Raw genomic sequence first — 26,373 nt, 5'->3', positions numbered from 1 at the left:
CACACACCCATTAGTGGTGTCAGTATCTGAAGAGAACAGATTTCAATTAAAGAAGGAGGGGAGAACGTTGGCAAGTAGTTGTGTCTCTGACACAAGGGGAAATAAAGTTAAACTTTTTTTTTTTTAATGAACTTTCCACTTCTGATGCTCTTGTTATACATTTTTCAAGTCCTGGTAGGCCCAAAGACAAACTTATGTCTTAAATCTTCTTAGAGCCTTTAATAAGCTAATATACCTGGTGACTCTCCAAGAAAGACATAAAGCCTACAGTGTTCCCCAAATAATATTATTTAAAATATTGCTATTTTTTTTAAGATATTCTTTCTGGGATAACTACCTTATGAATGCAGCATAGAAACTGATCTCCTGAATTATTAGTCTGAACCTGTTCCATAGTACATACTTTATAGGGGTCATAATGCCTTCACAATTGCCTTTTTTAAGTACTATAAAAAATAACAAATTTCTAAAGTAGCAGATTATAAAGTTAATCTGAGAAAATGAATTACCTTGTAAAGTAAGTATTGTAAAATATTAATATAAGAATCTAGTTGGTGGGTTCACTGTAAAGTTCTTTCCACCTTGTACTACATTTAAAATTTTTCATGATAGAAAGTTGAAAAGTAATAAAACCACAACAAAACAAAGAATAGCTTTTATATATACAACCAATAAGAAATTCATAGCAAAGAAAACTGTATTTAAAATAGGAAAAATATATGGAATACCTAGGCTAACTTTTCAATAACACTCAAAACCTTATTTTGAGAAATAGGCAAACACTGAAGGAAACAAAGTAGACTTGACCAAGAGGAAAGAAAAAGGTAGGGAGACTCACCTTCATAAAGATTTCTGTTCCAGTTTATTTATAAATACAGCATAAACCCAATAAATGTACCATCAAGTTTTTTTTTCCTCAAGCTATATTAGTGATTAATAAAGTTCATTTCAGTAAATAATAATAACCAGGAAAATGTGAAGAAAAAAGAATAATTATGTGTAAAAATGTCTAACTCTACCAGTTATTAAAATGTTATCCTTTATAATTGAACCCTCGTATTGGTGCATGAATAGACAAACCAAACAATGAAATAGATTTTTAAAATCCAGAAATAGACCTAATTACATACAGAAATTTAGTATAGAATGAAGACGCCACCTCAAATCTGTGACAGAAGATAAGCTGTTGTATGTTACAAGTGAATAGCTATATGGAAAAAGATAAAATTTTGATTTATTCCTCACTGTACACCAGAATACATTTTAAATGGATTAAATCTTTTTTTTTTTTTTTAAGAGAAGGAGAAAGAGAGAGCATGTGCATGAGCATGAGAGTACAAGTACATGAGGAGAGGCAGAGAGAAAGGGAGACAGAATCTTAAGCAGGCTCCACACTCAGAGCAGAGCCCAACATGGGGCTTGATCTCATAACCCTGATATCATGACATGAGCCAAAATCAAGAGTCAGACACTTAACCAACTGAGCCACCAGGCGCCACTCAAATATCTAACTTTTTTTAAAGATTTTATTTATTTATTTATTTTTGAGAGCGGGAGAGTGAGACAGCATGAGCAGCGGGGAGGGGCAGAGGCAGAGGGAGAAGCAGACTCCCTGCTGAGCAGAGAGCCCAATTTGGGACTCAGTCCCAGGACCCTGGGATCATGACCTGAGCCAAAGGCAGATGCTTAACCAACTGAGCCATCCAGGAGCCCTCAAATATCCAACTTTTAGAAACAAAATTATAAAACCACTAGAAGAAGACATGGGTGGAGTCTTCTTTACTCTGAGAGTGGGAATTCATAATCTAGAAGTTAAAAAAAAGAAAAAGATAATTTGTTTAGAAAAAATTTTATATTGACAGGCTACTGGGAAGATGGCAAATTAGGAGTACCCTGGGCTCACCTCGTGCAGTGTGGCCACCTGGAGAATATCCACATTGGCATAAATAACCCAGAAAGTGACCCAAAGACTAGCAGGACAGACTCCACGGCCAGATGTAGACAAGAGGCCACAGCAAAATCCACCTCCTCCGATACGCTCTTGGAAAGATCCCGTCAAAGCAGTGCCATAAGCCTGGCAGTGTGCAAGCAGCCCAGACAGGGCCAACACCACTCCAAAGTGAGTCCTGCTCTAGGGAGAGGAGAGGGGAAGATAACCACACACCAGTCTGACTGCGACCCCAGCAGTGGGCTTGGGGCAGGCAGCTGGTCTGACTGCAGGCCCCACCCACCAATAAAAGCTTCTCAGGGGAACAACACAGGGAAAGTGCCCTGTCGTTTGGTGCTACTTCATCTCTGGCAAACACCTGGTCTGACTCAACTCAAGCTCAAGGCAGCCCTGGACTGGCCCACTAACACCACAGGCACCAGAGTCTGCCCACAACAGAGAGGGAGAGCCATCACAGGTTGGACTGAAGGCAAACACAGCTCTCCACAACAGTAAGAAACTCCTGTAACAACACACATAGGAGACACCCCAGAAGCACCATTTTCTGGTGCAAAGGAGACCTTACACTGTGGGGCACTACAGGACCTCTTCTCCATAAAGCCACTACTTTCAAGTGCAGGAGACATAGCTGACTTTCCTAATGCATAGAAACAGACACAGCAGTAGACAAAATGAGGAGAAAGAGGAATATGTCCCAAATGAAAGAGCAGAACAAAATCATAGCAAGAGACCTAAACAAAATGGAGATAAGTAATATGTCTGATAGCTAATTTAAAGTAATGCTCATAAAGATACTCTCTAGAATTGAGAAAGGAGTGCAGGACCTCCATGAGACCCTCCACAAAGAGATAGGAGACCTAAAAAAAGAACCAATTAGAGATAATGAACTCACTAAATGAACTTAAAAATAGACCACCTGGAGTAAGTAGAAAACAAGAGGAAGTAGAAGAATGGATCAGCAACCTGGAGGACAGAGTAATGGAAAGTAATCAAGCTGAGCAGATGAGAGGGAAAAAAAAATGCAAAATGAGACTCAACCCAGGAACTCAGCAACACTGTCAAGTATATTAGTTGCATGATAGTGATCCCAGAAGGAGAAGAGAGACAAAAGGGGGCAGAAGATTTATTTGGAGAAATAATAGCTGAAAACTTCCTGAATCTGGGGAAGGAAGAGAAATCCAGATCTAGGAATCACAGAGAGCCCCCAACAAAACCAACCCAAAGAGCACCAAGACACGATGTAAATAAGGTAATACTAAAGAGAGAATTTTAAAAGCAGCAAGAGAAAAGAAAGCAGTTACATACAAGGGAAACCCTATAAGTTGATCAGTGGATTTTTCAGCAGAAACTTTGCAGGCTGGAAGGAGGTGGCATAATATATTCAAAGTGCTAAAAGGAAAAAATCTGCAGCCAAGAATATTCTATCAGGCAAGGCTTTCATTCAGAATAGAAGGATAGAGATTCCCAGAAAAAAAAAAGTTAAAGGAATTCATGACTGGGAGCAAAACCAGCCACATCCCCATCACATGAAATGCCATTGGCCTATGGGTCCCAAATCCACAGTCTAGCTGCCCTCCTGCCCAAGTCAGCATGCACTTCCTGCCACGTGCTCAATGCCAAGGCAACACACTTTCACTTATTGACAAGGACTCAAACTGACACTCTCCACCTCAAATTCCAGCCCCTATGCTCAAGTTTGTGCACAAAAGTGGGCATAATTATAACAGCAGAATGAAGCAACCCAGTGACACTAATTCTGTAGAATATATAATGGATAAAAGGAATGTACTAGGCTGAAAACATCTGCAACAAGCACATCAAAGAACAGTACATACAGCATGATTCTGGTTACTAAAAGAAACAAACCCAGGAAAAATAAAACAAGACGAAATCAGAGAGTGAGACAAGCCATAGGAGACTCTTAATCATAGGAAACAAACTGCGGGTTGCTGGAGGGAAGGGGGGTGGAGCGATGGGGTAACTGGCTGATAGGCATTAAGGGGAGAGCACATGATATAATGAGAACTGGGTGTTATATAAAACTGATGAATCACTGAACTCTACCTCTGAAACTAAAAATACACTATATGTTAATTAATTGAATTTAAATTTTACAAAAGCCCAAAACTGAAAAAAATTTATATCTACAAAATTTTATTTGGAAAATATGTAAAGAAAGAAAATGAAAAATGACCAACTGGGAATAAGATTTGCAACTTAATCTGAGTTAATATTTCTATAATAAATAGCTTTTAAAAATAGACAAGGGAATGACCAAGGTTTTATAAAAATTGGTTGCATTATGAACAGTTTACAAAAAAATAAATACAATGGCTCTCAATCATATGCTCAAATGTTCAACCTCCCCTATACTAAGAAAAATGCAAATGAAAATACACTGTAGAGGTGTTTCACACGTACCTATGTGATTGACAAAATCAGGTTCCACAGTATACTTTGTTGAGGTCCTTAGGGAAATGAACACTTTCACCCTTTGTTGGTAGGAGAGCAAATTAGTACAGTCTCACTCTAGAGGAGAATGTGTCAATATTTAGGAAAGGATACGTATAAATTTACCCTTTAACAAAGCAATCCCTAATCTCAGAATCTACCACCAAAATAGCCAAAAAATTGAAAAACAATTTTCAAAAGGCTATTCATACACTTCTTAGACTGTTAGACAAGATATTTTAAGAATGCTATCTATATTATGGAATAAAGCAAATGAATCATCCTAATGGTATCATTAAGAACAAGGATTTTCCTCATAAAAGAAAGGAGGTAGAAGTGTAATTGTGCTGAGATTAATAAAAATAATTGTAGTCCTGAATTTCAATTGGAAGTAGCAGTATGAATTTTTAATGAATTTTATCTTACTCAAAAAACAAAAATCCTGTACACACGCTGAAAAGACCTAGATCCAATGACAGGCAGTAAGCATGAGGTTGGCTGATATTTAAGTTATTTATATAATAAATACTTGTTATTTATACACACACACACACAAAGAAGTGTCTGCCCTATGAGATACTAATGTGTAGTCTGAAAAGGAAAAATACAAATTCAAGCAAATTTGGGAAATTGTGAAATTTCTTCTTATAGATTGTAATTTTTCTCATCACATTAAATGCTTTGGAAAAGTCTGTCAGTAAAGAAATCTAAAAATATATAATGCAGTGTCTACCAGGAACCTTTTATTTTTCAGGGGAAAGATTTGGGGTTGTAGAATTCCTCTTGTTCACTATAGAAATATGCCATAGAAAACAATTCAGGAAATATTGCTGTGAAAGTGAAATGCAATCTGTGGATAATTACTCTTCATAAAGGATCAAGAGGTCTAGAGAGAGTTAGTTATCTCATTAAGCACATGTGCTTAATGAATGCATAATTTAATACAAGTATTGTTTAGAATCTACTAAATACTAAATGCTGTGTTTGCTGTTGGGGATATAAGGGGAAAAAAGAAAAGAAAAAATTCTGGGAAACTGGTAGAGCATTAAAATATAGTGCTACTATTAATTTTATAACAAAGATTTGAAATTTTTCATGAAAATCCTTAAACGTGATTGAGGGACTAAGTGTAGGCAACCATTGCATTGCACCAGGGAGAGAGAATTAAGTTGTGATGAGTGACAGCAGGAGGCAGGATGTTTCCAGCAAAGTCAAGAGCATGAGCAAATATAACTTAACATTAGAGTTGATGGTGTTTTAAGGGGAAAAAAAAAAAAAAAGCTCTGTATCTGTCTGGAACAACAACAATAACAAAATTATAGGGAAAGGTTTGTGTAGGGCCAATGTAGTAAGGAGAATGTGGGCTTTGGGTTTGGACAAATCTGAGCTGTCATAATCACTCTACTTGTAAGTGGTCTTGGGAAGTAATCTCTATTAAGGCTGACCTTTCCTATCTGTATAGTGAGGATAAATAATATTTAACTCACAAAGTAAGAATGAAATAAAGTACACAAAGTTTCTAACACAGTGAAGGGCACTTAATGTTAGTTATTATTATTATTAGGCAGATTGGGCCAAAGTGATGAGCATCCTCATTTGTCAGGGGAAAGAATTTGAATTTTATTTTGTAGGCAATGAAGAACCATGGAAGAATTTTGAGCATGAGGGTGAGATGATAAGCTCTGTTATTTGGAAAGATGAATATGGAGGAATGAATAGATGAAGGAAGGCATCTAACATTGCATCCCGATGGAAGATGAGAAGGGCATAATGGGGCATTGATAGTGTGGCTACAACTCAGTGTTACAGAGCTAGAATTGAAAGAACTTAGCTCCTCGTTAGATAAATGTGAGAATGGGCAGTAAGAAAGGAAGGAATAAAAAATGACACAGTTTCTAGCCTGAGCACCTGAGTTGCCAGTAATACCAACCATTGAGCCAGACAAGAGATGGATTAAATATATAGAAGTATATTGAAATTCAGGTGTGGAATTCAGTTTGTTTTCTCCCGTTTTCCTTTTGATCTATCACCTCTCTAGAGTGAGTGAGCTTTGAAGATTTGAATATTGAAATCCAGTCTCTAATCCCAGCAATCGCTTTATTCTATGAGACCGCTATATTTGAGCAGCATGTTGGCTTATTACAAAAGCTGTCATTGTGATCTTTTGGGGTGTGCTTCTAAAGTTTGTCTAATACGTGAAAAAGGTTAGTGCTACCAAGTCAAATACCAAACACTATCAAAACAACTTAATATGGTAGCCAAGTGTGGATATGTAGTTTGCACAATTGTATTTGCCAAAACATTGTTTGCTTTAAGCATAAGATGAAAGTAAATGTAAATATACACATTTTACTCAACACCAATCTTTGTGTGTGCGTGTTTATTGTTTTAATGTGCAGGACAGGAGAGAATTGGAAAAGATTCCAACTATGAACAGGAAGGTAAAGTTCAGTTTGTGATTGATGCAGTCTATGCGATGGCTCATGCCCTCCATCATATGAACAAAGATCTCTGTGCTGACTACCGAGGCGTCTGTCCAGAGATGGAGCAAGCTGGGGGCAAGAAGTTGTTGAAGTATATCCGCAACGTTAATTTTAATGGTGAGTCTCCAAATATCTATGATTATGCACATTCCTGTTAGAAATTGTTTACCTAAAAGGGGTAGTTAGAGATGGGTGGAAAAAATTGGCAAAGAGAGTAGGAGGCATAAAGGAGAAATACCACTTCTCTGATAACATCTTTCATATATTATTGACTCTTAAAACATTTGAACACTTCGGCTATCAAAAACTAAACAGTTAAAATAAACCTGAATGTGGCTTGCATTAGTCAGAGTTTTCCAGAGTGATAGAACCCATAGGATATATATGGATATTTAGAAGAGATTAATTTACGGGAATTGGCTCACACAGTTATGGAGAGAGGAAAGTCCCACTACCTTCAGTCTGCAAGCTGGAGAACAGGGAAGTTGGTATTGTAATTCAGTCCAAGTGTAAACCCCTAAGAATTGGAGGGCTTGTGGTGGAAGTCCTGATCTGAGTCCAAAAGCTCGACAACTGGGAGTACCAGTATCTGAGGGCAGGAGAAGGCACCTATCTCAGCTCAAGTAGAGACAGTGCATTGGCCCTTCCTCTGCCTTTCCACTCTACTCAGGCCCTTCAGAGACTGAGTGATGCCCCCCAGCCTTGGGGAGGGCCACCTGCTTTATTCAGTTTACCAATTAGAGTACTATTCTTTTTCAGGTACACGCTCACAGACACACCCAGAAATAATATTTTACTGGCTATCTTGGCAACCCTAGCCAAGGCAACGCAGAAAATTAACCATCACATAGGGATAAAACAAAATTCAATATAGACAGTAATAAATAAATTTAACTGTATTACAAATGATCAATGTAACCATGCTGAGTGGTTTGAGGAATAAAAAATGAGCACAGGTAGTTTTAGGAGACAATTTGACTATACGCTATAGAAGACTAAAGACAAAAATAATTGTACACAATTACTGTACAATAGCTAATAAACTTGTGGGTTCACAATTGTGAAAATAATTTATGTATGTAAGAGGACTCAGAGAATAATGAAGTATATTGTGGATAATGAGAGCCAGGTTTCTTACTGTCAGAGAAAGAAGTTACTCATGAGAATGAGAGAAAACTAGAAGGAATCTTGTGTTGTGTTTGGACAGGAGATACCTGCATGAACTCATAACTTTCCTTTTTTTCCCAAGAGTTATTTATTTTGAGAAGAGAGAGAGAGTGCTTGAGCAAGGTGGGGGGCAATGGGGAGAAGGTTGGGGCAGAGGGAGAGAATCCTCAAGTAGACTCCCCGCTAAGCACGGAGCTCAACGTGGGACTCCATCCCGGGAACCTGAGAGCATGACCTGAGCTGAAACCAAGTCAGTTGCTCAACTGACTGAGCCACCCAGGTGCACCAGAACTCATAGCTTTTAATATGCATGCAGATAAATAGATACAGAAATAGATGTGTATATGTTATATATGTATACATTTCTGTGTTGCCTAATTCTGGCCACTGAAAGGGCTAGGAGCAATGACACCCTGGTAGAAAAGATGACACCTAGCACCCACATCTTACTTATATATACATTCTCCAGAAAAAAAAAAAAAAAAAAAAAAAAAAAAAACCTCTCTAGAATAACTGTAGATTCAAGGGCCAGGGCAGCAAAAATACAAGATGAGTTTGAAGCATCATGTTGTGTCAGAAAGTAAGAGTGCTCAAAACCTGATGGGGTCATGTTGAAAGAGCCCAGGAACCAGGTTGAAGGAGACCACACTTGCCAATTTGAGGGCAGTAATGAATTAAACTTACAGAATGAAACAAACGTCAGTGAGTCCATACTGATAAATAATTGAATTGAATGTGTAAATGCAGAAGAAGAAGTATAATGTAATGACAGATGGCAGTACAAAATCACCATTTTGCAGGGACCCCTCTAATAATTGTTCCAGGCAGTAATCATTAGTGGATACTGAAATTATTGGGATAAAGTATGATCAGAAACAAGGTATCTGCATGGTCTCAAAGTACCTTCCATCAAGAAATATTAATTACAGAGGGGAAAAGAATAGCTTGAGAGTGGAGAAACCTGGAAGACAGCACCTTAACCAAATAATCAAGGTTAACATTACCTTTGATACCTTATGAAGGTTACAACATCACCTCTGAGGTCTTACTGCCAAAAATATGTAACCTCAGTCTAATCACAAGGAGGCATCAGACAAATCCAAATTAAAGGATGTTTTCCAGAATAACTGACTGGTACTCTTTAAAACTTTCCAAGTCATGACAAAGACAGAGGAGAAATTATTCCAGACAGGAAGAAACTAAGGAGACTTTAATGTAATGTGGGAACACTGATTGATTCTATACCAAAGAATATTAATGAGACAATGAAGAAATTTAATTCTCATTCTTAATTATTTTATTTTATTCTTTTCATCATGATAAGTATACTCTTTAATTCCCATCACCAATTTAACCCATTCCCGCATCACTTCCCCTCTGGTAACCATCACTTGGTTCTGTTTCTTGGTTGGGGTCTCTTTTTTTTCTTCCTTTGCTCATTTGTTTTGTTTCTTAAATTCCACATGAGTGAAATTGTATGGTATTTCTTTCTCTGACTGACTTATTTCACTTAGCCTTATACTTTCTAGATCCATCCATGTCATCACAAATGGCAAGAATTCATTCTTTTTTATGGCTGAAAAATATTCTATTGTATATACATACCACATCTTTTTTATCCATTCATCTATCAGTGAACACGTGGGCTACTTCCATAATTTGGCTATTGTAATTAATACTGCTCTGGGTGCCTTGGTGGCTCAGTTGGTTAAGCGTTTGCCTTCGGCTCAGGTCATAATCCCGGAATCCCAGGATTGAGTCCTGCGTCGGGCTCCCTGCTCGGCAGGGAATCTGCTTCTCCCTCTGCCCCTCACCCCCTCATGCTCTCTCTCTCTCTCTCTCTCTCTCAAATAAATAAATAAAATAAAATAAATAATGCTGCTGTAAACATAGGGGTGCATGTATCTCTTTGAATTAGTGTTTTTGTATTTTGGGGATAAATACCCAATATTGAGATTACTGGGTCATTGGGTAGTTCTATTTTTAATTTTTTGAGGAAACTCCATACTGTTTTACACAGTGGCTGCACCAGTTTGCATTCCTACCAACAGTGCAGGAGGGTTCCCTTGTTTTTACATCTTCACCAACACTTATTGTTTCTTGCGCTTTTTATTTTAGCCATCCTGACAGGTGTGAGAAATTTTGATTTGCATTTCCCTGATGACGAGTGATGTTGAGTATCTTTTCATGTGTCTCTTTGGCCATCTGTATGTCTTCTTTGGAGAAATGTCTGTTCGTGTCTTCTGCACACTTTTTAATTGGAATATTTTTAGGGTCTTCAGTTTCATCAGTTCTTTATATATTTTGGATACTAATCCTTTATTGGATGTGTCATTTGCAAATATCTTCTCCCATTCCATAGGTTGCCTTTTAGTTTTGTTGATTGTGAGAATTTTTTAAATTGCATATGTTTCAAATAGTATTCTGTCAATGTTAATTTCCTGAATTAGATTATTACATTATGGTTTAAAAAATCATCTTCTCTTCTTATAAGTATAATCCATTTAAGCCCAAAATACTGTATTAGTCATTCAGAAGTTACCTTGCAGCTGGAAGAAGGGGAACCATATCCAATTTTGGAACTAATAGTTTCTTAGTTAAGATGGAGACAAAAATGATTATATATAAAATCAGAAAAACAGTTTAACTAAAAATAATCTTTCATTATAGTTTTTTCCCAATTCTACAGAATCTCCTAAAATATATAATTAAATACCCCAGAACTAAATGTGTATAAACTTTATTATTTATCAAGCAGCGCTGTTTATCATATGTGTTATGGTCAGTTTGTGGCTTTGCATTCTGGTCTGTGGATGTGCATGGCCATTCTTACCCTAGTAACAAAAAAGTTGATTTTGAAAATGTCCTTGGTGACCTTGCCCTGGCTCTTCTTCCAGGTAATGTCTGTAGACTCATTTGGTCAAGATGGTCTTTCCCACTGATGAGCCAGAGTTACTGAGCTTCTGAGATGGACACAGAGCTCATGATTACTGTGTGCCAGAACCTGTGCTAAGTACTTCACTTGTGTTGGCTTGCTTAATATTCAAAACACCAAATTGTTTAGATTCTCTTATTTTCCTTATTTTTTTATACATAAGAAAAGTGATTCATAGAGAAATTAAGAACTATAATGTTCAAAGACACGTGGATAGTGATGATGCTACATACTTGGTACCTAGGTTCCTAACTCCACAGCCTGCTCCCTTGACTACTATTTAAGTGTCTGAGAAGAAGGGTTTACTGCATCATTCCTGCTGACAGAATGGAGACTTTTTTTTGCATGTTTTAGGGAGGATTTTGATTTTTTTTTTTTTGTCTCAATGATTGTGTTCTTATGTTACTTTAGTTTGAAGTTTTTTGTACCCTTGGGAGTTTTGTTCCAGACCAGTAGAGTACAATTTAATAATTCTGAAATTTACATTTACCAAAGCATCAATGTAGGAAATAAGAAAATACCCAGAAAGTATTGTTATAGGTTCACTAAGTACTTAACCTCCTTTTATGCACCAAGAGAAAAGGTGGCTAATTTTGTCTTCATCACTTACAGCCATTTTTTCCTGCATCCCAAATGAATGCAATGACCTGAGTCTAAATTTGATTTAGTTATCTCTGTGTTGGCCCATTAACTAGATGTTACTACTTGCAGATGTAAATTTAACAAATTTGTTATCTCACATACCTAATCTTAGAGAATTGCTGTATTGTGAAGCAGTTAACCTGAAGTGTGTCTATATCTACATTTGTTGGTTTCCAGAGAATGAATTGGATTGGGGTATGTTTTGTAAGGAAGACACATCTCATGTGTTCTTGAAAAATGAAGTTAGCTTTCCTTCATTGAGAGTTAAGATCTGGGTTTCCTCCCCTTGAATCTGAATGAGCCTGTGACTGATGCAGAAGTGACACTATGTGACTTCTAAGGCATAGAAGTAACGGGGCTGCTGCCTGGTACTCTTGGAACATTAGTATTATGGAAACAGCTACCATGTTGGGAGGAAGCCAAGAACTCAAACAGGCCATTTGAGGGTATTCTAGCCATATCCCCAGCTGAGAGCCCAGCTGACAGCCAGCATCAATTATCAGGCATGTGAGCTTCAAGCTGCCCCCACTGACATGAGGACCGGAGGGGTGATGTCCCCGCTGAGCCCAGCTCAAATTTCAAAATACAGGTCGTCATTATTTGGAGCACTAATTTTTAGGGTGGTTTGTTGAGTAGCAATAAATGATTAAACACAAATCAATGCTGAATTTTTGGAATCTGTGTATGGGGTGGTAAAGAGAGAAATGAGAGAAAAATACTTCTAAATACCTTGATGCAAAGGACTCTTTCATCATCTGGGCAATCTAGATCCCAAATTCTTGTCTGTCCTGGAAGAAAGGAGTTTCATTCAGATACTCTAATTCGGTAGAGGAGATTAAAGACAAATACCTTCTATCATCTGGTTTCCTCTCAGTACCCCAGTTTGGCAAGTGGCCCTGTTTCCTTCACCATTGTATACTTGTGTTCTGGCCCTGATACCTGTAGACATTTCTACAGGTGATCACTTCTCTTTTGATAACTTCTTTCTGTTCTCTGGACTTCTTTGATCTTTTTTTTTTTTTTTAATATAGTCTTCAAGTCTTCATTGAACATAATCCCCTTTATTCTCTTTCAAGAAGTTCAGGGATACTGTTAAATAGGAGCTATGGCAGAAAAAAACCTGGAAATAATAAGCCAGTTGCATTATAGAATCCATCAAAAAGGTCAAAGCCACACAATATGCTATTACAAGTCATCACTTAGATAAAGTATTCAGCTCTTCTGCCTTAATTTTTTTTAAAGCGTGAACTTTAATGAGAATGGAAAGGGCATGACAAGAATCATTTCTCCTAACAAAGATTCTAAGAGGAGAGAAAGATTAGGCAGTGTGTCCTAGTTTGATGAATATTTAGCTGGTGAGCTAGAGATCCTTTGGAGCCCCAGGCCTCCAATATTCTTGCTCTCTCTGCCCAGACTATGAAAAGCTCAAGTCATATTATTTAATGAATAGAAGCCATAGAATTACAGCAAAGCACATGAATCCTACTATCCAATGTGAAAGAAAGAAAGGTGAGCTTATGAATATTAATATCTTCCTGCAAAATGAAAGGATTCTCACTTTCTTGCTAATAACATGTGGAATCCAGATTTCGTTTCTTCTCTTTATACTTAGAAGGCTCCATGAAAGCAGAAAGCCAGTATTAAAAAGCTGTTTTTGTTATTGATGTTTTATCTGTGTTTTTTTTTTCTCCCCTCTCTCTCTACTGGAAAAGCTTGTGTTGATGAGCATATGGAGAGCGCTTAAGAGCTTTCTATTGTGATAAAATTGGGTGCCTTTGTGGGGCTCTGAGGTTAGTATTCAGATAAGACATAGGAGGAACAAATTGAAATATTGCCCTTGGCCACACAAAGATGCACCCACTGACTCAAGTTGCTGGGACCGGAGCAGTGTTGTTCATAGATCAGTGCCCATCTTCAGAATGGCCTCTAGTCTGCTCGTTAGAAAATAAAGTTTACACTGAAGGAGAAATTCAAATAGGCTACCAGTTGGGAGAGACAACTTTGGCGCACTAAAAGACAGCCTGAATACCTGAAGGCAGGTGTTCTGGTCTTGAGATACCAGCAAATAAAACAATGATAAAAATGAAAGTCTTTCCTTTGTCCCTCCTGGCCATCTTGGCATCTGCTCTTTTTTTTCATTATTATTTTGTTAATCACCGTACATTACATCATTAGTTCTTGATGTAGTGGTCCATGATTCATTGTTTGCGTATAACACCCAGTGCTCCATGCAGTACATGCCCTCTTTAATACCCAACACCAGGCTAACCCATCCCTCCACCCCCCTCCCCACTAGAACCCTCAGTTTGTTTCTGAGATTCCATAGTCTCTCATGGTTCGTCTCCCCCTCCGATTTACCCCCTTCTTTCTTACCCTCCTGCTATCTTCTTCTTTTTCGTCTTTTAACATATAATACATTGTTTCAGAGGTATAGGTCTGTGATTCAACAATCTTAAACAATTCACAGCACTCACCATAGCACATACCCTCCCCAATGTCTATCACCCAGACACCCCATCCCTCCCACCCCCCACCACTCCAACAACCCTCAGTTTGTTTCCTAAGATTAAGAATTCCTCATATCAGTGAGGTCATATGATACATGTCTTTGATTGACTTATTTCGCTCAGCAATAATACCCTCCAGTTCCATCCACGTCGTTGGCAAATGGCAAGATTTCATTCCTTTTAGTATGTATTTTTTTTAATTTTTTATTGTTACGTTAATCACCATACATTACATCGTTAGTTTTTGATGTAGTGTTCCATGATTCATTGTTTGTTTAAAACACCCAGTGCTCCATTCAGAACATGCCCTCTTTAATACCCATCACCAGGCTAACCCATCCTCCCACCCCCTCCCTTCTAGAACCCTCAGTTTTTCAGAGTCCATCGTCTCTCATGTTTTGATGGCTGCATAATATTCCATTGTATATATATACACCACATCTTCTTTATTCATTCATCTGTCAGTGGACATCTTGGCTCTTTCCACAGTTTGGCTACTGTGGACATTGCTGCTATAAACATCGGGGTGCACGTACCCCTTCGGATCCCTACATTTGTATCTTTGGGGAAAATACCCAGTAGTGCAATTGCTGGATCGTATGGTAGCTCTATTTTTAACTTTTTGGGAAACCTCCACACTATTTTCCAGAGTGGCTGCACCAGCTTGCATTCCCACCACCAGTGTAGGAGGGTCCCCCTTTCTCTGCATCCCCGCCAACATCTGTCATTTCCTGACTTGTTAATTCTAGCCATTCTGACTGGTGTGAGGTGGTATCTCATTGAGGTTTTGATTTGGATTTCCCTGATGCTGAGAGATGTTGAGCACTTTTTCGTTTGTCTGTTGGCCATTTCGATGTCTTCTTTGGAAAAATGTCTGTTCATATCTACTGCCCAATTCTTGATTGGATCATTTGTTCTTTGGGTGTTGAGTTTGATAAGTTCTTTATAGATTTTGGATACTAGCCCTTTATCTGATGTGCCATTTACAGATATCTTCTCCCATTCTGTCGGTTGTCTTTTGATTTTGTTCACTGTTTCCTTTGCCGTGCAAAAGCTTTTTAACTTGATGAAGTCCCAATAGTTCATTTTTGCCCTTGCTTCACTTGCCTTTGGCGATATTTCTAGGAAGAAGTTGCAGCGGCTGAGGTCAAAGAGGTTGCTGCCTGTGTTCTCCTTTAGGATTTTGATGGACTCCTGTCTCACATTTAGGTCTTTCAACCATTTGAGTCTCTTTTTGTGTGTGGTGTAAGGAAATGGTCCAGTTTCATTCTTCTGCATGTGGCTGTCCAATTTTCCCAACACCATTTATTGAAGAGACTTTGCCATTGGACATTCTTTCCTGCTTTGTTGAAGATAAGTTGACCATAGAGTTGAGGGTCCATTTCTGGGCCCTCTGTTCTGTTCCAGCGATCTATGCATCTGTTTTTGTGCCAGTACCATACTGTCTTGATGATGACAGCTTTGTCATAGAGCTTGAAGTCCGGAATTGTGATGCCACCACTTTCCTTTTCTTTTTCAACATTCCTCTGGCTATTCAGGGTCTTTTCTGGTTCCATAAAATTTTAGGATCTTTGTTCCATTTCTTTGAAAAAAGTAGATGGTATTTTGATAGGGATTGCCTTAAATGTGTAGATTGCTCTAAGTAGCATTGATGTCTTCACAATATTTGTTCTTCCAATCTATGTGCATGGAACGTTTTTCAATTTCTTTATGTCTCCCTCATTTTCTTTCATGAGTATTTTATAGTTTTCTGAGTACAGATTCTTTGCCTCTTTGGTTAAATTTATTCCAAGGTATCTTATGGTTTTGGGTGCGATTGTAAATGGGATCGACTCCTTGATTTGTCTCTCTTCTGTCTTGTTGTTGGTGTATAGGAATGCCACTGATTTCTGTGCATTGATTTTATATCCTGCCACTTTACTGAATTCCTGTATGAGTTCTAGCAGTTTTGGGGTGGAGTCTTTTGGGTTTTCCACATAAAGTATCATATCATCTGCAAAGAGTGAAAGTTTGACTTCTTCTTTGCCAATTCTGATGCCTTTTATTTCTTTTTGTTGTCTGATTGCTGTGGCTAGGACTTCTAATACTATGTTGAATAGCAGTGGTTATAGTGGACATCCCTGTCACGTTCCTGACCTTAGGGGGAAAGCTCTCAGTTTTTCCCCATGGAGAATGATATTTGCTATGGATTTTTCATAGATGGCTTTTATGATATCGAGGTATGTACCCTCTATGCCTATACTCTGAAGAGTTTGGATCAAGACAGGATGCTGTACTTTGTCAAATGCTTTTTCTGCATCTATTGAGAAGATCATATGGTTCTTGTTCTTTCTTTTATTAATGTACTGTATCACACTGATTTGCAGATGTTGAATCAAACTTGCAGCCCAGGGATAAATCCCACTTGGTCGTGGTGAATAATCCTTTTAATGTACTTTTGGATCTTATTGGCTACTATTTTGGTGAGAATTTTTGCAACCATGGTCATCAAGGATATTGGTCTGTAATTCTCCTTTTTGATGGGGTCTTTGTCTGGTTTTGGCATCAAGGTAATGCTGGCCTCATAAAACGAGTCTGGAAGTTTTCCTTCCATTTCTATTTTTTGGAACAGTTTCAGAAGGATAGGTATTAATTCTTCTTTAAATGTTTGGTAGAATTCCCCTGGGAAGCCATCTGGCCCTGGGCTTTGGTTTGTTGGGAGATTTTTGATGACTGCTTCAGTTTCCTTAGTGGTTAGAGGTCTGTTCAGGTTTTCTGTTTGTTCCTGGTTCAGTTTTAGTAGTTGATACATCTCTAGGAAGGCATCCATTTCTTCCAGATTATCTAATCTGCTGGCACATAGTTGTTCACAATATATTCCTATAACTGTTTGTATTTCTTTGGTGTTGGTTGTGATCTCTCCTGTTTCATTCATGATTGTATTTATTTGGGTCAGTTCTCTTTTCTTTTTGATAAGTATGGCCAGGGGTTTATCAATCTTGTTAGTTCTTTCAAAGAACCAGCTCCTAGTTTCGTTGATCTCTTCTACTGTTCTTTTGGTTTCTATTTCATTGATTTCTGCTCTGATCTTTATCCTCTTCTCCAGCTGGGTTTAGGCTTTATTTGCTGTTCTTTCTCCAGCTCCTTTAGTTGTAGGGTTAGGTGGTATATTTGAGACCTTTCTTGTTTCTTGAGAAAGGCTTGTATTGCTATATACTTTCCTCTCAGGACTGCCTTTGCTGTATCCCAAAGATTTTGAACGGTTGTGTTTTCATTTTCATTGGTTTCCATGAATTTTTAAAATTCTTCTTTAATTTCCTGGTTGACCCATTCATTCTTTAGTAGGATGCTCTTTAGCCTCCATGTATTTGAGTTCTTTCTGACTTTCCTCTTGTGATTGAGTTCTAGTTTCAAAGCACTGTGGTCTGAAAATATGCAAGGAATGATCCCAATCTTTTGATGCCAGTGGAGACCTAATTTGTGACCTGGAATGTGATCAATTCTGGAGAGTGTTCTATGGGCACTAGAGAAGAATGTGTAGTCTGTTGCTTTGTGATGGAATGTTCTGAATATGTCTGTGAAGTCCATTTGGTCCAGTGTGTCATTGAAAGTCTTTCTTTCCTTGTTGATCTTTTGCTTAAATGATCTGTCCATTTCAGTGAGGGGGATGTTAAAGTCCCCCACTATTATTGTATTGTTGTGTTGTCGATGTGTTTCTTTGCTTTTGTTACTAATTGGCTGATATAATCGGCTGCTCCCATGTTAGGGGCATAGATATTTAAAATTGTTAGATCTTCTTGTTGGATAGAGCCTTTAAGTAGGATATAGTGTCCTTCCTCATCTCTTATTACAGTCTTTGTTTTAAAATCTAATTTGTCTGATATAAGGATTGCCCGCCCAGCTTTCTTTTGGTGTCCATTAGCATGGTAAATGGTTTTCCACCCCTTCACTTTCAATCTGGGGGTGTCTTTGGGTCTAAAATGAGTCTCTTGCAGACAGCATATCAATGGGTCTTGTTTTTTTATCCAGTCTGTTAGCCTGTGTCTTTTGTTTGGGGCATTTAGCCCATTTCCATTCATGGTAACTATTGAAAGATATGAATTTAGTGCCATTGTATTGCCTGTAAGGTGACTGTGACTGTATATTGTCTGTGTTCCTCTGGTCTCCGTTACTTTTAGGCTCTCTCTTTGCTTAGAGAACCCCTTTCAATATTTCTTGGAGGGCTGGTTTGGTGTTTGCAAATTCTTTTAGTTTTTGTTTGTCCTGGAACCTTTTTATCTCTCCTATTTTCAATGACACCCTAGCTGGATATAGTATTCTTGGCTGCATATTTTTCTCATTTAGTGCTCTGAATATATCATGCCAGTCCTTTCTGGCCTGCCAGGTCTCTGTGGATAGGTCTGTTGCCAGTTTAATGTTTCTACCATTGTAGGGTACAGATCTCTTCTCCCGAGCTGTTTTCAGGATTTTCTCTTTGTCTCTGAGACTCGCAAGTTTTACCATTAGATGTTGGGGTGTTGACCTATTTTTATTGATTTTGAGAGGGGTTCTCTGTGCCTCCTGGATTTTGATGCCTGTTTCTTTCCCCAAATTAGGGAAGTTCTTTGCTATAATTTGTTCCATGTACCTTCTGCCTCTCTCTCTCTTTCTTTTTCTTATGGGATCCCAATTATTCTAATATTGTTTCATCTTATGGTATCACTTATGCCTCGAATTCCTCCCTTGTGATCCAGTAGTTGTTTATCTCTCTTTTTCTCAGCTTCTTTTTTTTCCATCATTTGGTCTTCTATATCACTAATTCTCTCTTCTGCCTCATTTGTCCTAGCAGTCAGAGCCTCCATTTTTGATTGCACCTCATTAATAGCCTTTTTGATTTCAACTTGGTTAGATTTTAGTTCTTTTATTTCTCCAGAAAGGGTTTCTCTAATATCTCCCATGCTTTTTCAAGCCCAGCCAGTACATTTAAAATCGTCATTCTGAACTCTAGTTCTGAGATCTTACTAAAGTCCATATTGATCAGGTCCCTGGCATTTGGTACTGCTTCTTGTTCTTTTTTTTGAGGTGATTTTTTTCCGTCTTGTCATTTTGTCCAGAAAATAGATGAATGAGAGAACAAAATGCTAACAGGGTAACAGTGTCCCCAGAAAATACACAGTAAACAAATCAGAAGAGACCTGAAACCGGGGGAAAAGAAAGGGAAAGAAAGAAAAAAGGGGGAAAAAAAAGACAAATAAAAAGATAAAAACAAACCAAAACAAAACAAAACAAAAAACCAGAATATGCTCACATATCTTCAGGCCGATGCATAGATCAGTGCCACACACTCGATTTTGGGTGTATTTTGGCCTGTTAGATGAAAGTGCCTCCCAAAATTTTAAAGAAAGAAAGCCTTATATATATACAAAAATGAGGGTTAATACAATGAAGGGATGGAATATGAGTGTAAAGATGAAAATTATAAAAGATTTTATAAAAGGAATTGATCAGAAGTTGGTTGAAAATAGAAAGAAGAGGATTTAAAAAAAAGGGGGGGAGAGAATATGATCATGCAGGAGACTAGAACAAAGCCATACACTAGAGATTTAGGGTATATTTTGATCTGTTAGAAAAACGTTTATTCCAAAATTTTTAGAAAGAACAACATATATATATATATATATATATACATACATATATATATATATATATATATATACCAAAAATAATGTTAACTACTATGAAGGGATAGAATATGGCTTTAAAAATGAAAAATAAAAAAGGTTTTTAAAAAAAGGGTTTGATAAGATGTTGGTTGAAAAAGGGAAAAAGAAAAATTGAGAAAAAAAAGTTAAAAAAATATATTAACTTGAAAGACTAAAGAATCATAGGGAAAAAAGCCATGAATTCTATGTGCAATATTCCCCTAGTGCTGGCATTCTGCCGTTCTTATTGATCGGTAAACTTGGTCTTGGCTGACTGTTCTTACTGATCTTCTGGGGGAGGGGCCTGTTGCCATGGTTCCCAAATGTCTTTGCCAGAGGTGGAATTGCCCCGCCCTTGCCTGGTCCAGGCTAAGTAATCTGCTCCGATTTGCTCTCGGGAGCTTTTGTTCCCTGCAAGCTTTCTGTACAGCTTTGGAGGACAAGAGTGAAAATGGCGGCCTCCCAAACTCCACCCTGGAGGAGCTGAGAACTCAGGGCCCCACTCCTCAGTGAGCCCCCAGAGAAAAGCAATCAGTCACTCTCTTCTCCCCAGTCTCCGGTCGCACTCCGTGCTTACCCGGCCTGTGACCAAGCATTTCCATCTCTGGCACATGACCCTGTGTGGAGTCTCCAAACCCAGCAGATCCCTGCAGTGCACTCCCGCGCCGCTCCTCCTGGGGGAGGAAGGGGAGTCTCCCCGGCTCTGCCTCTTGTTGGGTCCCTGCCGGAGGAGTAGTGGCCCGACTGTGCCGCGGATCACAGTTTATGGCAACCCTGAGCTGAGAGCCCACTCCTCGGCTCCGTCTCTGCAGCCAGCTTCCCTGCTCCAATACCTGGGATCTCTGTTGCACTCAGACACCCCCGGTCTTTCTGTGACCCCAGGGTCCTGAGACCACACTGTCCCAGCGAGTGTTCCACCCCCCGCTTAGCCACTGGAGCGACATCCCTCAGCGGAGCCGACTTCTAAATCTTCCAATTTTGTGCTCCGCTGCTCTGTCACTTGCCGGTAGCGGCTGAATGAGCCTCCCCCCCCGCCGCCCCCGCTGTCTATCTTCCTGAATTTTGCCTCGGATTCACTTTTATGCACATCCTACCCTCCAGAAGGTGGTCGCTTTTCTGTTCAGAGAGTTGCTGCTATTTTGTTCTTTGATCTCTTCTTGAGTTCGTAGGTGTTCAGAATGGTTTGATCCCTAAGTACCTGAATTCCTGGGATGAGATGAAATTTAGGTCTCCTCCTTCTCCACCATCTTGCTCCTTCCTCTTGGCGTCTACTCTTGATGGGGCTGTCCCTCACCTAAGGGAGGAAGATGGTGGCCATGAAGAAGATGAAAAAGTCACTGGAGTGGATCAACCTAGGCTCCAACTTGTTATGAAAAGTGGAAAGTGTGTGCTAGAGTACAAGCAGACTCTGAAAACAATCAGACATGGCAAAGCAAAGCTGGTCATCCTCACCAACAACTGTCCAGCTCTGAGGAAATCAGAAATAGAGTACTATGCCCTGTTGGCTAAAACTGGTGTCCATCATCACTACAGCGGTAATAATATTGAGATGGGCACAGCATATGGCAAATACTACAGAGAAGGCACACTGGCTAGCACTGATCCAGGTGATTCGATATCATTAGAAGCATGCTGGGACAGACTGGTGAAAAGTAAATCACCCCAAATTTTTCTTTAATAAAACTGGCCAGAGCTTGTTTTAAAAACAAAAACAACAAAATCATTCCCATCTATTGAGCATTTGTTTTGTAAAAGGCATGGAACTAAGCAGTTGATATACTTTATTACATTGAATCCACACTAACCCAACAGGGATAGTCAGAAGCTAAAGGAGAATGAATAATGTGGTAACAGTCACACTTAGAAGGTGGTTTCTGGAATTTAAACCCCTTCTTGGGGATTCTAAAGCCAGTTATTTAGTACTATTTTAGTTAGGTGAGTCACTCTGGGGCAAGGAACTTACCCTTTTTGAACCTAAGTATACTTTGTCACCTGTGAAATTAGGAAGTTTGATGTTCTGTGTCCTCCAGCTCTTTATTAATTTCATATTGCTGCCTTTAAAAAAGTACCATAAATTTAGTGGCTTAAACAATATAAATTTATGCTCTTACAGTTCTGTAGTTTGGGAGTCTGACACAGGTCTCACCAGGCTTTGTTAAGGTGAAGGCAGGGTTGGTTCCTTCTGTAGGCTCTGGAAAAGAATCTGTTTCCTTGATTTTTCCAGCTTGTGAGGGCCACTTGCCCTTCTGGGGTCATGAACCCTTCCTCACATCACTCTAACTTCTTGTTTTGACCATTATAACTCCTTCCTCCTTTGATTCTTGTTCCCTCTTTCCTATAGGGATCATTATGATTGCACCGGGCTCACCCAGATAATTGAAGATAGTCTTCTCCCATTTCATGATCCCTAATCATATTTCCAAAAATCTCTCATTTTGTATGGTAACATTCACAGGTTCTGGGGATTAGGACATGGAAATATTTGGGGAGCCATTACTGAACCTACTATAAGCTCCATTTTTTTTTTTTTCATTTTCAATACCAAAGAATTATAAAATTCTATGCTTGACAATTGTAGGATAGTGCAGAGTTCTTTCACTGTTCCTGAATCCTGCCTATATATTGAACTCCCTCTTCTACTAGAGGTAACTTTCAGCATAGGATTGCAATTCTGTATGTCTCTGATGACCTAATATGTTGTCACTTTGTCTGGATCCATTTTCTAACTCTGTTCTTTTGTTGAGTGATTATTCATGTGTGGCCACTCAGCATCACACATGCTTCCTTAAGTATAGGTGTGCTTTTTTTTTTTTAACTGTTTTAAGCTTGTTTACTCTTTTCTAGTTAACATGACTTCCCCGCCCCCCATCCATGTTATTAATGCAAATACCATGTGGGCCCAGCTTCTGCAGAAGCTAATGACTTTGCTAACCAAATGCAGAACTTTGCAATCATTTGGGTCTTAAATTTATAATGAGTATTCTCCAAAAGGCTTCATGTTCATTACCTGAATTTACTCCACCCCTCTCCAACAAAAAATAACAAAATGAATTTCTGTTCTTAGTGATTCTGTTTCAGCTTATAAATGATCGTTAACTTCCTTGTAGAAGACAGGAACTATATCATTGTTTCCTCTGAAAAATATCAATCCAGTATTAACTTAGAGAACAGATACTAGTCATATACCCTGAGGCCAGTGGTATTTATCCTGTTTCCAAGGGATCATGAGAGAAACAGCACTCAGTTTGCTAACTTTTGATGAATCCTTTGTAATTCTTGCTGAAAGTAACCCAAACCCACATCTTTTGTTCTCTGTGTATGATTTGCCAGTTGTTCCATGTGGTTAATACTAAGGAGTTTTTCATTCACATCTAACGTTGAAAGGATACACATGGACACACACACACACTCACACACTCACACACACTCTCTCTCTCTCTCGATGAATGTATCAGTCTTTTTAAGTTGACTTCAGTGTCTAATTCTGCCAAGATAATGGGTTTCATCTAAGACCCACATTTTAAAGAAGACCCACATAGCAGATTGAGAAAAAAATTAATATTTATTAAATACTTTCCATGTACATTGCTAAGCATTTTAGACTGGTTATCATATAAATTAGACATGGTCAGCAACAAATATGTTTAAATGCAATCAATATCCAAGTACATATTTAAGTAAACTTTGTTCTTTGTTTTTTAATTCTCTTAGATTTCCTTTTAAAAAGGTATTATTTTTGAAATGGTTCTTTACTAACCACAATTGATAATTAAGTGGAAACTAAAATAATAATACAACTTAAGATGGTCTCTGGGAAATAATGCATTTAATTTTCTCCACAAGGGGGAAAGATTAGCATAGAATACTAAGAAATATTGAGAAATAGAACTGTTTAAAGGGGGAAGCAGGTCACCTTCCCACCTTCTCTAGTAAGCATCCACAGGCCATAGTGATGACCCGCCCATGGGTTACCCATTGCCCATCTAGGGGGGAGCCTATTAAACAGTGGGGTTATCTACTAGCTACCGTGCTCATCAGCAGGTCTCCAGACCATCACCCAAGGCATAAGAGGTAGAGGGAATCTCAATTATAAAATCTGGCATTTTCTTGTCTTCCTCAGGGAGTGCAGGCACCCCAGTAATGTTTAACAAAAATGGGGATGCACCTGGGCGTTATGACATCTTTCAGTACCAGACCACAAACACCACCAACCCTGGTTACCGTCTGATTGGACAGTGGACAGATGAACTTCAGCTCAATGTGAGTACTAATTGTTCCTTTCCCTTTGCTTATGTGATGAACAGACAGACTTTTAATATGCTCAGTTAGGCAAACGTTCTTGTTTTTATGTTTGTGTGGATATATATGTGGGCATGCATCCTGTTAAAATCATCTGCAGGGATTGATAATCCATAATAACATAAGTGATAGTGATGATTATGATGATAAAAATGTGCTTTGAATTTGTGCTGGGCATTATACTCAGCACTTACGTGAATGATCTCATTTAGCCTGAGGCTTGAAGTGCTTAACAAACAAGTTACCCGCTAATACTTTAAAAGATCCTTCTCTTGGTCAGCTTTTCTTTCTTGTTTCTTTTCTTCTTCATATGGTGATGTATTTTTTTCATTTAGAGCATTTTAGTGAGTCACTTTAGTTTTTACTGAGATTCTCTGAGTAATTGCAATGTTAACATCCATAATCTCTTCCTCTTCTTGTCAAATGTGATCTTGAGTAAGTGGCCACTTCCTTGTGGAGGTTAGGTCAAAGTGCACCAGCCAGAGACCATCAGGAGTTCATCTGTAGTGAGACGCAGTTAAGTTTATTTAACTTTTAGTTGCATGAAGAGAAGCTCCTGCCAGCAAAACCTCTTCATGATGAAGGAGTTTAGATGTCATTTATTATATGTTTGGGGCTAAGGTAGGTGATTTTCAGGAGGTTTAGGGAAACTAGGGCTAGTTTTGGTTTGGGTCCTCTTAGAAAACAGACACAAGTTGATGATAGTACGGCTTGGTGATTTTTGTGTAGGGGATGGGAAGATAAAGGCTAAGCAAGAGCTGTCACTTAAAAAAGACATAGTAGGCACTTTAGAGAACTGAAGAAGGGACATATTATATTTGTGGTTGCAGAGTATCCTTGTTTCTGTCTACTTGCAGACCCAGTTGTGGAGTGGCCTTGTTTATTTGTCTTGTTCCACCATGGTCATTGAGTGTCTTTGTCTGATTATCATTTATATTCTGCAGAAGTTGTTTATGTTCTGTTTGGAATGTGCCTGTCTCGATGTTAGCTAAGAGCTTTCTGGCCATGTAAAAAACTTTTTTTTTGGTTTCTTAATAGTTCAGGTTCAACATTCAACAGTGTGCTTCTCATAATATTTACAATGTCCTACTTGAAATTATTGTTAATTTAAATAAATCCACCAATCTTTACAGGCAGTAAAGAACATGAGCTAGGGTACCTCCACCCTGGCTGGGCCAAACCTGGCTGGAGCTCAGCATCCCATGCTTCCCATGATTTTCCTCCTCTCCTGGAAGGGATCTTAAAGAGGTCAGGCCCTAGCCTGGTGGCTGGGCTCCTGGAACCTAGTGCAGCAGAAGTCAGAGAAGTAGGGGTCTTGTGAACCTCTGTGCTGAGTTGTACTGAATAGGGTTACACTTCAAGAGGTTCTGCAGCAGGTGCCTTCCTGCAGTGGCATGGTGGCTGGCTACAGTGGGCAAGCTTTATAAATTGGGTAGAACATCCCGGCTTCATAAATATTACAGTATATACAGGCACGTGATTTTCTTTGGTGCAGAAGTTTCCTGAATTACTCTGGGTTCCTCTGAGAAATGGGACCAACAGGATAGATGATAGCTAGACTCAAAGGAAATGGCTCATTCAGCTATGAAGGATGAGAAGTCCCAAGATGTATAATTGGCAAGCCAGAGACCCAGGAGAGCCAAAGGTGTAATGGTGTAAGTTCCAGTCTGAGTATGTGAAGTCAGGGGAAGACTGATGTCCCAGCGGGAAGATAAGCAGAGAGGATTCTTTCTGACTCAGCCTTTTTATTGTATTTCAGCTCTCAAGTTTGTTTAGGCCTACTCACATTGGCGGGGAGGGCAATCTGTTTTGCTCACTGTACCAGTTTAAATATTCAGCTCATTCAGAAACACCCTCACAGACCTGCCTAGAATGCTGCTTAGCCAAATGGTTGGGTGCCCCATGCACATAAAATGAACCATCTAACAGGCCCTAGCCCAGAAAATTCCTTCTAATATATCTTACAAAGCTGGGAATTATGCTGTTAGCATTTACCAGTCTATACCTTTAGAAGGCACTTTGGAAATTATTGAGAGCAGGGCTTCTTGCGAGTAGAAAACAGAATTGATGTCATAGCGGTGGAGAGTTGGGGTCATGGTTTCGACGAGAGGATTATTCATAAGTGGGGGTTGGTGAGGCCACCACAGGCCAGTTACCTTATTTGCACATTGCTCTGGCCTTGCCCTGTTTATACCTGTCCAGTTCTCCCTCCCCTGAGATCTCCCATCCAAGTGAGCTCACACAATGATCGGGTCCAAAGGACTGTGGTCCGGCATCTAAG

General features: G+C 38.9%; 1 protein-coding gene across 1 annotated transcript in view; it reads left to right on the top strand.

Annotated features, from left to right (window-relative positions):
- GRM7 (glutamate metabotropic receptor 7) overlaps window positions 1–26,373 on the top strand; it is an 854,903-nt gene that overhangs the window by 603,465 nt on the left and 225,065 nt on the right. The window contains exons 6-7 of the mRNA XM_028101758.2: window positions 6,799–6,999; window positions 23,914–24,053. Of these exons, the coding sequence (XP_027957559.1) occupies window positions 6,799–6,999; window positions 23,914–24,053 (341 nt within the window). The remainder of the gene's footprint in view (window positions 1–6,798; window positions 7,000–23,913; window positions 24,054–26,373) is intronic.

Source organism: Eumetopias jubatus, unplaced genomic scaffold, assembly GCF_037043125.1.
Source record: "Eumetopias jubatus isolate StellerSeaLion01/CBP00866 unplaced genomic scaffold, mEumJub1_p1.0 scaffold_1, whole genome shotgun sequence".
Classification (NCBI taxonomy): Eukaryota; Metazoa; Chordata; class Mammalia; order Carnivora; family Otariidae; genus Eumetopias; species Eumetopias jubatus.
Note: the sequence above shows the minus strand (reverse complement) of the source record. Positions and strands in the feature narration are given on the sequence as shown.